The sequence below is a fragment of the Ursus arctos genome, unplaced genomic scaffold (assembly GCF_023065955.2).
Source record: "Ursus arctos isolate Adak ecotype North America unplaced genomic scaffold, UrsArc2.0 scaffold_2, whole genome shotgun sequence".
Taxonomy (NCBI): Eukaryota; Metazoa; Chordata; class Mammalia; order Carnivora; family Ursidae; genus Ursus; species Ursus arctos.
The window spans coordinates 5,679,372-5,691,920 of record NW_026622874.1 but is presented as its reverse complement, the minus strand read 5'-3'; the positions used below and the strand labels follow the sequence as shown (position 1 = coordinate 5,691,920).

At 38.3% G+C, this 12,549-nt stretch overlaps 1 protein-coding gene across 9 annotated transcripts in view; it reads left to right on the top strand.

The window, feature by feature from the left end:
* The window catches only part of AHCTF1 (AT-hook containing transcription factor 1), a 79,017-nt gene that overhangs the window by 18,917 nt on the left and 47,551 nt on the right, over nucleotides 1-12,549 (top strand). For 7 of the 9 annotated variants that reach the window (XM_044387990.3, XM_048225255.2, XM_048225253.2 and 4 more), the window contains 5 exons: nucleotides 635-815; nucleotides 4,610-4,817; nucleotides 5,820-5,936; nucleotides 10,037-10,121; nucleotides 11,690-11,840. In XM_044387990.3, coding sequence (XP_044243925.2) covers nucleotides 635-815; nucleotides 4,610-4,817; nucleotides 5,820-5,936; nucleotides 10,037-10,121; nucleotides 11,690-11,840 — 742 coding nt within the window. The remainder of the gene's footprint in view (nucleotides 1-634; nucleotides 816-4,609; nucleotides 4,818-5,819; nucleotides 5,937-10,036; nucleotides 10,122-11,689; nucleotides 11,841-12,549) is intronic. The other 2 variants (XM_048225256.2, XM_048225254.2) reach the window with 1 other exon arrangement.

The window sequence follows — 12,549 nt, the reverse complement described above, 5'->3', positions numbered from 1 at the left end:
TGCCGAAGCTTAGTGTGAAGTCCATTATAATATAGCCCTTTTAAAGAAGGTTAGACCCTCTTCAGGCTTTAAGGCATAAACAGGACTTTTATTTTAAAGAGTAAACAGTAAATTTTTCTTGAATGATTTATTTTTACTCTTCCTTAGGAGAAGAGGCTATCTGATCATGGAGTAGCTGGTTGAGAGCTTTGAAGAGAAAAATCTAGGTTTGAGTTTTACACTTAATGTGTGTGTGACTTGAATAACCCCAAGCTAAACTTTCTAAGCTTCCAGGTGGTTTCGTCTTGGAACAGTAGAATTATATTTGATCCAGTATCCAGGGTTATCATGAATGTTACATGAACCAATTAGCACAAGGCCTGGCATAGAGTATGCTTTCAGTAAACATCAGTTATTCCAACTGCGTGATCTGTTATATATTGAAATAATGGTGTCATTTCTGTTTTATCTGAAGATTTCATTATGTTACTCAGATTCACAAGTATCAAATGCAAATTTATAATTCTCTTTTAGAAAATGTTTAAATCCATGATAACTAATAACCTGCTTTAACCTCCAGATTTGTTTGTTGTGTTTTTTAATTGTATTTTCTCACTTTGTATAAGAAAAACGAATGCTGTTTTCTGCTTTCTAGGTGACAGCGATTGAACCCATAATTAGTCATGGAGGAGCCAGTGCGAGCACCCAGCATTTGCACCCAAGCCTGCGATGGCTCTTCGGTGTGGCTGCAGTGGTGACCGATGTTGGACAGATCCTTCTTATTGACCTGTGTTTGGATGACATGTCATGCAGTCAGAATGAGTTAGAGGCCTCAGGTAATTGTTTGAAACCCAAAACTGAGCATATTCTGAATATTCTGATGCAATGGATTGGGTTTGTTTTGTTTGTTTGTTTTTTAAATAGTGAAAAATTTTTGCGTAGAAGCTTCTTTTTTGTGTCTTTGTTTCTTTTATTGTTTGGACCTATTGTATTATTGTTTTGGGCACTGTGGATGCTTTTTGCATGAGTTACTCTGTTTCAGTGATGAGGTGTTTATATTACTTATTAAGGTAGGTCTTAAAAGAGATAGAGATTTTGATTTGTTTTTCCATATACACTTGAAAAACAGCTGTTACTAAGTATACGCCAGAAGAAAGGCTGAAGGTATAAAATCTTGATTTTTATCAGACAGTATAAAATTATCCAGCTGTGTAGGATCTAACAGTTTGTTTTTGGCACACTGATAATGTGCCTACCGTAAGACCAAGTCAGAAATTAGGTAATGTAATAGGAAATAACAGTAGTAATCGAAGGTTTTCTTTCACGAAATAACATCCTAAGATAGAACTAACGCTACTCAAATTTTTAAAAAGTGAGGAGACAATTTTCTTCCTTTAATACTATACTTAATGTTTATATCTTCTCCTTATCAAGCGCTTTCAGTTCTTTGACTTTTATTTATGGGACATTTATGTGATTGATTTATGCAGGGAGGAGAGCTAACCTAGAAATCTTAAAAGAATGTATGTGTTGTAGTTTCTGGAAAGGACCATTTGATCTTGAAGACCTTCTTGATAGTTAAAGTAGTCCTGTAATATTAGGGCAGATCTGTTTCCCTGTGGATCTGCTAAGAAACAAATGATCATTATTTTATCCTAATTTATAATGAGCATAACTAATAAAAATTGTCAGTGTGTAGTAAAAGTGATTAAAACTGCAAGTAGTAAAAATTGTATTTAACCAGAAATTTAAGAAGCAAATCAGAGTTCCGAGCAAAATTTTAAATCTGTAAAATATGACTTGAAAAAACTTGATTTGGCAGAAAAATGGCCACATGGACACTTAAAAAAAAAAATCCTCACAGTGTGAAAAACTTTATCTTAAAATCTGATATGTAGGAAGATCTGACTGATTAACCCTGGGTAAAGTTTAAGAGAAAAGAATTGACTAGCAGAAATAACAGTATCTAAAAATGAATTTATAGAATATTAGAAATGTTTGAATTGCTTTTTATAGAAAGTTGTTAGAGGAATTCAGTAGTCTTGATGGAGTTTTGTTCCAGAGGTTTTTTTTGTAGATAATATAATTCTAGATGTAAGGGTAATTGAAATGATTGTATTCATAATTACAACTCTCTCCAGACCAAAATAGTGGAGTTAAAACATCCTTTATTTCAGTGGTCAACAATAAGCAGTTGAATCAGCCCAAGGATAATTGTATAATGGAACTCTTTGGATTGTGAAGAGATGAGAATTATTCCTCAGTTAAAAGATTTACAGAGCCATTGAATAAAAAATTGGGGTTTAATACAAAAATTTTTGTTTACAAAAGTAATTTATGATTACAGCTATTTGGACTTCACTGTAATACACATAACATAGAAAATGAAGTTCTGGGGTGCCTGGGTGGCTCAGTCAGTTAAGCTCAGGGTCTTGGGATCAAGCCCCACATTGGGCTCCCTGCTCAGTGGGGAGTCTGTTTCTCCTCCCTCTGCCCCTCCTCCGCTTGTGCACTCACACTCTTTAATAAATAAAATCTTAGAAAAAAGAAAAAGAAATTCCTAATATTTATCATAGTATACTGTTTTACAACTTTTCCAAACTTAATGGTATTGTACATCTTTCCACATTAATATAGATAGAGTCTGCCTTATCTCTCGAATAAATGTACATTATTCCATTGTATGAAGTATTTATTTTGGCAAAGTTTAATCCTTGCTCTTCTTTGGAAAAATAATCAGAAGCAGAAGGGATTAGGAGGGTAATTGTTCAAGTACAATATATGATTTTTCCCCTCTTCATAACAGCATTGAGGGAATCTGCCCTTGCACGTGGTTGTATCAATATATGGGCCTGAGTATTTTTCCTTTTTATTGAAGATTTCAGAGATCTTTAAGTAGATAGAAGAATATAAGAACTCCCACATATGTCACTTAAATTCAAGTTAGTTTTCAGAATTTACTGTATGTGCATCTTTTTTCTTTCTTTTTTCCCTCTTGCCCTTTTTGCCTCTGCACTAATTTAAAGCAAATATTGGTTGTCTTACTATATAATCATAATGCCATCACCAGTCCTAACTATATTAATAATAACTCCTTCGTATAGTCTGATAACTGGTCCGTAATCAAATGGCTGTGGTTGTCTCTAGAGCATCTTTTTGCATTCGTACTGTTTGAATCCGGATCTGAACAAGGTCCACATACGACATTTGAGTTATATCTTCTGTCTCCTTGAATGTAGAGCAGACCTTCCTCTATCTCTCCTTTCCTATTTATTTTTAGTTCTTCTGACTTGCTGAAGAAGTTTATCTGATGGAATGCCCCACATTTTGGAATTAGCGGAGTGTTTTCATGTGGTGTCATTTACATTTTGTATTTACTGCAAACATAAGTTAGCTCTGATTAGTGCAGATGTGACATTTGGCAGGGACACTTCCAGAAGTGCTGGGTATTTCCTACCATATCACGTCAGGAGGACGCCGTGTCTTGTGGGTCCAGATGATGACACCGTGATCCTTCGTTGTCCAAGTTTCCCATCTACTTTGTACCAGTGATTCACAACCAGGGGTGACGTTTGCCCACTAGGGGATCTTTCATAATGTCCTGGGGACATTTTTGGTTGTTGCTTCTGGAGGAAGATGGTGCTATTGGCATGTAATAGACAGGCCTGGGGATGCAGTTCACCGTCCCCTCAGCAGAGACTTACCTGACCCAGCGTGTCCATGGAGCCAAGCTTGAAAAACCATATTTAAATTAATTGTTTCATCCATCAAGATTGTTACCTTAATCTCTTGATTCAGTAGGGGTTACAAAATTATTTAATTTTTGTTTGTTGATTTTGTTTGTCAATTTTCTCATTAACTAGGGCTGTTTGTTTACCCTGAAATACAATTTATACAGAAGAGGCAGGGTAAATGCTTACTGTTTGTTTAAGTACTAATTTTCAGAGGAAGGAGCCTGGGTACCCAGTTACTTAAAATGGTTCAGTAAGGTCTTTTGTCGGTGAGGAGGACAGGAACTCAGGAGGTTTTGCATACCTAATGCGTTTCATTCATTTACTTTCATTATTGTTTACTGATGTTCAAAAGAAAACAAAATTTTTTTTAAACTAATAAGAACCCCTTCATGTAGTCTGACAAATCCCCTTTAGACTTTATCATGATAGTTTCCTAGATTTCTGACACAAGATGTACTAGGTTCATCTTACATATTTTCTGCCCCAGACCTGGAAACCGGCCATTTCTCCAAGGGGAATGTTTAGGTTCTTAGTTCTAAATTTGAATAAAGAAACCCATCAGCCTTTTTTTTTTTTTTTTCCCAAAAAGAAAAGAAAACTCCTTCAGCTTTGTTATGATTATAAGGAAATTGTGTAATCCTTTTTTAAAAAGTGTACTTCAGATAATATTTGAGATGTACTGTGAGGTTTTTAAAAAATTACACAGTTAAATGTATTTTGAAAATTAGAGCATTTAACTAGGTATGGTTGGCTGTTCTATAGTTCAGTGTGCTTTGTTATCACTAATCTGATTTTAACTGACCACTGTAGTCCTCTGCTGCAGCTTGAATAGTGGCTGACACATTTGCTTTTATGGTTGTTATGATCTGTTAATCTCACTTGTCTTGTTTTTCTAGACCTTGAAGTTGTAACCGGCATCCCGGCCGAAGTGCCACACATCAGGGAGACTGTGATGCGTGAGGGCCGTCACCTGTGTTTCCAGCTGGTGAGCCCGTCGGGCACCCCCGTGTCAGCCCTTCGCTACATCAGCAGGACGAACCAGCTCGCTGTGGGCTTCTCTGATGGCTACCTCGCTCTTTGGAACATGAAAAGCATGAAAAGAGAGTAAGTACGACTTTCTTCTCTTACTTGGTTATTGGTAGTTTCTTTCTGAATATAACTTGTACTTAATTATTACTGTTTTAAAATTAGCATAAAGAGAAAAGGGTATGGTTAAAAATAAGAAGTCTTTTTTTTTTTTTTAAGTTTTATTTATTTAAGTAATCTCTGCACTCCATGTGAGGCTCAAACTCATGACTCCAAGATCAAGAGTTGCATGCTCTTCCAACTGAGCCCACCAGGTGCCCCTCCTTTTTTTTTTTTTTTTTTTTTTAAGTAAAAAATGTTTTAAAACAATTGCTGCAAAATTAACCCTTATTGAGAGGGGAGTGGCCCTTAATTGAAGGAGGTAGCAGATCAGCATTATAGACCTTTAATCTCTACGAAAATTGAAGTAGATGCCTGTTTTTCTCATAAGTTATCAATTTAATATTTCTTCATTTTTTTCCAAGGCATATTGGATTTTGGGGGGGGGGGGTACCTGTGATGAAACAGCAGTGCTCTTGCCTAGTAGCTCCCTAGGGCAAGTCCACCTCGACTTGCTTGAGAACCTCTTACCAGCCCTTGTCTTTGAGTTGCTGCTAAGTGAGTACCTGGAGAACCTGGCTCCTACGGTCTTCCCAATGCTGTCACCTCTTGGCTAACTGTTTTCTGAGTGGTTTGTGGGACCACTGGGGAGTTGTGATGGGGAAACTAAGTGAGGGCAGCTGAGGTGGAGTGTTGTGTCCGTGTTCATCTTTCCCAGGGGGCCTCTCACTGGGAGCAGCCCGCGGTGGCATACCCCCACCTGACAGGAGGGGCTAGTTCCCGCACGCGTGTATGTGGCCGCGTTCGTCGTTTGGCCGTGCCTGCGGTCTCACTGTCCTCTGCCCTGTGCTTTAAGATCCGACGATCGTGTGAACAGTAGTAGTTGCCTTGACCTAGATTCTCAAATGAGACCCCTTATCCTTTCTGCGTGAAATTATAACTTAAAAGTATGAACTGTCCTCCATTCTGTCCCTGTTGTAGGTACTACACGCAGCTGGAGGGTGGAAGAGTTCCCGTGTATGCGGTCACTTTTCAAGAACCGGAGAACGATCCGCGTAATTGCTGTTACTTGTGGGCTGTTCAGTCAACACAAGATAGGTAAGTGTGACGCGTGTGGTTTTTAGAAATACTTGGCAAACATGAGACAGCAGTTGATTTCTTTTGGAAAGCCTTGTAGTATATTGTCTTTTTAGTGAAAACAGCATAATTTGGTGAATTACCGAGTGGTAGTTGAAATGATTTTGAAAGTTTAAATGATTGTTTCTACGTGGTTGAATAAATTCTGGGATACCGTAAGAAATGGTGCTTGTGTGGCTTGTTTGAGTGCTGTTTCTAAGAGTAGGCAGCCTCTTACTGCCTTGGACAATTTCTGTGGCCTTCTGTATTCTAACACTTTTCTAATCTCATTTCTTCTCTTTGTTGTGTATGCCTTTCTCGTTTTTATTTATTCTTACTCTTTTCCCTGGTCCTCCTGTTTGCCTTTTTTAGTATATTCTTAGCATTAATTTGGCTAATTTTTCTCTGTCATAAGATCTAATTTTGTCCCAATTATAGCTGGTGAGAAATCTTTCCTTTCAACTGGATTCTAATCCATTGAGTTTATTCAAGTAAAATAGTGTTAAGTATTGATTTTCTCTTATTTTTCTTTGGTGTTCTGTTCTTTCTTGGATGATGAGTGAAACAGTTGAGCTTGTGGTATAAATGCTGTGATGGTGATAACGTGCGGTTCCCAGTACTTTTTCTTCCCAAGTCCGTCCTACTGTGGGCTCTGAGTACCTGAATTGTGGTCAGTTTGGATTTTGTGTTCCATGTCCCCACTTGGTGGTTTGGTCTTGCCTTTCTCTGTCGTAAGTCAGGAAATGAAGAATTGGTTTGCCACTTTGAAATTTGTTATTCCTGGAAAAATGCTGAAATGGAAAATACAGAGCCCGCTCTTGGGCTATCCCTCCTTGAGTGAATCCCGTATTTCCATTCATCCGAGTGTAGCGGGGGCAGCAGCAGTTGGAGGGATGTGCCCTGTGAGGGCTCTGGTTGGTGGGCAACGTGAGGGGACTTTTATCTAAACAATCCTTGTATCCTGCTTATTTTTCCTCCTAGGATTGTCTCTTAAGATAAGTTCTATTAATTTTTTATGTTCTTTATGTGGGTTTTTGTATTTTACTTTTTCTGAATTTTCGCACACTAAACTCTTGAGTGCTTTCGTCTTATTTTGGAACTTGGTGAATAAGTCTGCCTTCTTTTTTACCATACCACTCTTGATTCTTTTCGTGTTATCTGTAAGTGATGCCCACTCTGTTCTTACAATCATGAAACTATCTGAATATTCTCTGTTCCTGATATTCTTTTGTAAAATCCTTGTGAACTGTATGCACCTCCCTTCATCCTTTTTTGAGGTGTTTTCAGAGCTCTCTACTGCTGATTCTTGAACAAAGTGGGAGCTGGGGCTCTGACCCCTCTAGGCCATCAGACATCCATGTTTAACTTTTGTACCCCCTCCCAAATTTAGCTATTAATAGCCTGCTGTTGAACGAGGCCTTACCGGCAAACATTAACAATTAGCACATATTTCGTGTTAAATGTGTTACATACTGTATTCTTTTAATAATGCCTAACTTTTTGCCTAATTTTTTCAGCATATCTGTGCTGTGCAGTTCATCTGCAAGTTTTTTCAAATTGTCACAAATGTCCGAAAAATTTCCCATTGTATTTATTGAAAAACTCTGCGTACAAATGGACCCATACAGTTGAAACTTGTGTTGTTTGAGGGACAAAATGTATTTGCATTTGAAGCACAAATGAATCATAGTTTAAAATATGGGCAGAATATACAGTTTTCTGTTTCTCTTACGGTGATGCCTGTATTTACTTGTTTTTATTATTCACAGCACACTGAGTAAGTAACCCGTAGGAACAATTCTCTGATGACTTTTAAACCACTTTCTAGTACTGTATATAATATTCTTTTAATAGGACAGGGTTAATTTAATTGGTAAATTGGATTATTTATTCCTACATGATTTACTTTGCATTTGTCACTATTATTGACGTGAGATATTTTTGAGAGTGGTATTTTCGTGGACTTCTAGTCTTTGATTTGGGCCTTTAAATTAGTAGGTCATGGGCCTCTTTGAGAATCTGATGAAGGCTGTGATAAATATGTGTCTGTAATATGATTTAAAGCAGAATTCCTCACCTGTGGTCTGTGGGTAAACCTAGAGCAGTCTATGAGCTCCCGAAAATTGTATATAATATTATTTACATTTGTTTGTATATGAACAATACATAATTAAAAAATATATGTACACATATACAAATAATATTTATACACATGTATAAATAATACGTTTGCAAACAGCACATATATAAGTAATATTTATACACATATTGGTATGTATAAATAGATGGTATTATAAGTAGGTGAAAATAATATTAACATAGATTATAAGTCCAAATTAGATCATGTGGTCCTTCCTTTTCCCCATCAGAGTGGTTATTTAAACAGAATAAAAAAGGAAAACAAAGAATCACTGTAGGGTGATTATACCACCACAGAATTACGTAGGTATAGATCTAAATTGTTGCCATAGTGCTCATCAATTATAATAAAAGCCACATTAATTTTTTAAAAATTGATTTTTATTTAAATTCAGTTAATTAACATATAACATATTATTGGTTTCAGAGGTAGAGTTCAGTGATTCATTAGTCAAGCCACATTAATATTGTAATATGGAATAGTGAATGAGAAAACTGACTGGTGTTCCCTTTAATGTTGGTTGTGTGCAGTTTATCCTGTTTAACATTTGGTGTTTTAGAGGTTATTTGTCTTTGTTTTATGTCCATGTATTTATTCATTCCACAAAATCATTGAGCGTTTATACGTGCTAATGATTGTTGTAGAGAACGTAGCGGTGTGTAATGCCAATAAATTTCTATTCTTCTAGATGTTCTATTTCAGCAAGTATATTTCCTAAATATACTTCACATAATTTCAGGTAGTATTAAATACAGAAATACAAAGCTGGGAGGGGAGATACAGAATGTGTGGTATAGGGAATGGCTCTTTTAGTGTAGTTGGGAGATTTGAATGAAGTCAGTTGGGGCAGGTAGATAGGAGAGCCATAGGGAGATATGGGGGAAAGAATGCAGAGACCTTAGAAAGAAAAATGCCTCAAGGAAAAGCAAGAAGAGCGGTAAGGGGTAGAATGCAGCCTGGTCACAGATCAGGTCAGAAGAGTAGAACTAGTTTACATAGGACCGTGGAGGCCTGGTAAGATAAGTATATGAATTCGGTCTGGCTAGACCAGACCAATTAAATCGATTTCTGGTGGTAGGTCTGAGCATTAGTATTTTTTCAAAGTTGCCTTGGTGATGCTAATAATAAGCAACCAAGATAGGGAAGCACTGGTCCAGAGAACAGCTAGAGAAGAGAGCTGGGACTCCTGAACGTGGCGATAATTGATGATGGAGAAGTAGAGGGTAGAACAGCCAGCAGAGGACTACGGATAGTGTCGTGCGAGGAACACGAAGATCGTGCAGCATCCTGGAGGCCAAGTAGAATATGTGTTCTCAGAAAGATCAACCAGAAAGAGTAAGAATTCACATTCAGGCAATATGGAAATCTGTGCTCTTAATACTTCCTGCCTGCTGTCCTTGACAGTGAGGAGTTGATTTGGGATCTTTGCTTTTTAGTCATATGTGTAGCCCTCATTCTTTGGTCCCCGGCAGCAAGATCTTCATTTTAGGTAGAAGCCTAAGGAGATGGAGGAAGAAGCCAGGAAGAAGGAGCAAAGGGCATGCAGCCCCTTAGGATGGTTTTCTGTAGTTGCCACAGGATGATTCTGTAGTTGACTCCTGTTCGGCCAGAACGTGGGCTTGCTGTGCCCAGCTCAGAGCACACCTGTTAAAGATGGGGAGAAGCAGCGTGGGGTAAACCGCTGTAGTCTCTGCCACATAAGGGGTCACCTAAAGTGTGCAAATAACATCAGCTTAGAAGTTAATTAGAATCTGTTAAAAATAAAAATCAGTTGCTGTTTCAAAGGACTGCATTTTGTGAAAACAGCCAAGTCACAGTAAGTTCTTCATGTTGACCTCGTTTTGTCCTATGTACCCAGTACTGTATCCTGGACAGAAAGAGCTGCTTGATGTGTTAGTAGAATCTTGAGTGTTTCTTCTCAGCTCGTTTCTGTTTCTTCCAGTGAAGGGGATGTGTTGAGTTTACATCTACTTCAGCTGGCCTTTGGTGATAGAAAGTGTTTGGCGTCAGGACAAGTCTTATATGAGGTAAATGGTACCGGGAATATGGGTTCATTATGACCATTTTATCATTGTTTGCCTATTTTAGTCTTTGTCTTAAAATATTAACATACTGAAGAGTTGTTATTCTAGTTAATACTGTATTCACGATGTAATGGGAAAGGTGTTAGATTAGGGATCAGAAGACTAGCTGTTTTAAAGGTAGCCGTCTTAACTTCCCCACGTATCATTTTCGTCTAAAATGAGGGGATTGGACAAGACTCATCTTGTGACCTAACGTACCCAGGAAAAATAGCCCCACTTTGTTGCTCTAATAATCAAGTAGTAAGCCATGGGGTGACTTAAAAGCAGTCTTGGGGCACCCAAGTGCCTCAGTCCATGGAGCATGCAACTCTTGATCTCGGGGTTGTGATTTTTGAGCCCCACCCATGCTGTATATAGAGATTACTTAAAAAATAATTTTTTTTTTTGATGTTTTCTTGAAAAAGAGCTCAAGTGGGGTAGGGGCGGAGGGAGAGGGAGAGAGAGAATCTTAGGCTCCATGTTCAGCACGGAGCCCGATGTGGGGCTTGATCTCATGACCCTGAGATCATGACCTGAGCCAAAATCAAGAGTCAAATGCTCAACTGACTGAGCCACCCAACTAAAAATAAAAATCTTAAAAAAAAAAAAAATACAAATTTTTAAATTAAAAAAATGGTCTTGCCACTTATGAAAGAGGATAAATGCATTAGCTTTTCAGATGACTGTTCTTCCAGCTGAATTCTTGAAGAAAAAGTGGCATGCTGCGAACAGCCACGTGGTCAGCCCCTACATTCCTCTCTATAGAACAGGCTTCCTTAGTGTAGTGTTTGAGGTTATGTGGATGGGCTTTAAAGAAGCCATGAAGAAGTCTTTGAATTATGTGTGACATTTTTATGATTATGCATTTTTCTGGGGGAAAATTTCATAGCTTTTGTGAGATTCTTTTCTTTTTTCCCCCTAAAGATTTATTTATTTGAGAGAGTAAGAGAGAGAGCACGCGTGCATGCCCAAGTGGGAGGGGTAGGGAGAGGAGGAGAGAATCATGGAGCCCAGTGTGGGGCTTGATCCCACGACCCCAAGACCACAACCTGAGCCAAACCCAAGAGTCAGACACTCACCTGACTACGCCACCCAGGTGCCCCAGCTTTTGTTAGATTCTTAGATTGATGAGCCAAAAAAAAAAAAAAAGTACGGGCTGCTGTTCTAGAGCAAGAATTTCTCTGACAACAGAGGAGCAGGTTTGCTGGCCTGGAGTATCTTTGTACAGAATAGTGATGGTTAGTCCAGTTCACACTCCAGCCAAAAGTACCTGAACATTCCCGTGTTTGATAACTGCTTCAGAAGGTTTGTTGGTCACTATTTTCGAAAGACTAAGTTTAGCCTTTTGTCTGTGTTTTATGCTATATAAAATTTCAGAGCCCTCTTCAGTGATTCGTTGTCTTTACTCTCTAACTTTTTTGTGTTTTCTTTGTATCATGTGAAAACTCTTCAAATTCAGAGAACATTTAATTTTTGAATGACTTCTGGCTTACAATTCTAAGATAGAGATTTGTGTACATTTTCTGTTTCAGGGGTTGGAGTACTGTGAAGAAAGATACACACTGGACCTCACGGGTGGCATGTTTCCTTTGAGGGGACAGACTAGTAATACCAAACTGTTGGGATGCCAGAGTATAGAGAAATATCGATATCATGGCGACAGAGACGAAGGTATGAATGAAGGTTGGTTAAAAGCACTCATGTGTCATGTGGAATGCTTAATTTTAATAGTTACCTTGATGTAAGATTTATGACAGACTGCATTTTAGAGTTCATACTCCTGGCAGTTAAAAAATTGGAATACTGATTATGGAATTTCTTTTAGGTCTGTATGAGATACTCAGGATTCCTACTTTCCAGTTTGCTGTGCAGAACTCAAGATTCCAGTAGATTAAGGGACTTTAATGAGAGACCCTTGTATTTTTTTTTTTTTTTAAGATTTTATTTATTTATTTGACAGAGATAGCTAGCCAGCTAGAGAGGGAACACAAGCAGAGGGAGTGGGAGAGGAAGAAGCAGGCTCTCAGCAGAGGAGCCTGATGCGAGGCTCGATCCCAGGACCCCGGGATCACGCTCTGAGCCAAAGGCAGACGCTTAACAACTGAGCCACCCAGGCGCCCCGAGACCCTTGTATTTTAATCCAGCTCTCTAAACAGACAAGAATGGTCTCTAGTTTTGACTAGTCATTGACTAGTCTATGGATAATGGTTCCCTCCGTGTATTTTTTGAGACATATGGCAAACATGCTTTGGTTGTCTTTAATTTTTCTCTTTCCTTTAGTATCATGCCTTCTTCCTGGTAAACAACCCTTGCATAGTAAAAATGGCGTGGATTTTGGAATCCAGCCGGCTTCAGATCTCAGCTCTGTCACTAGTTGTGACCTTTGACAAAT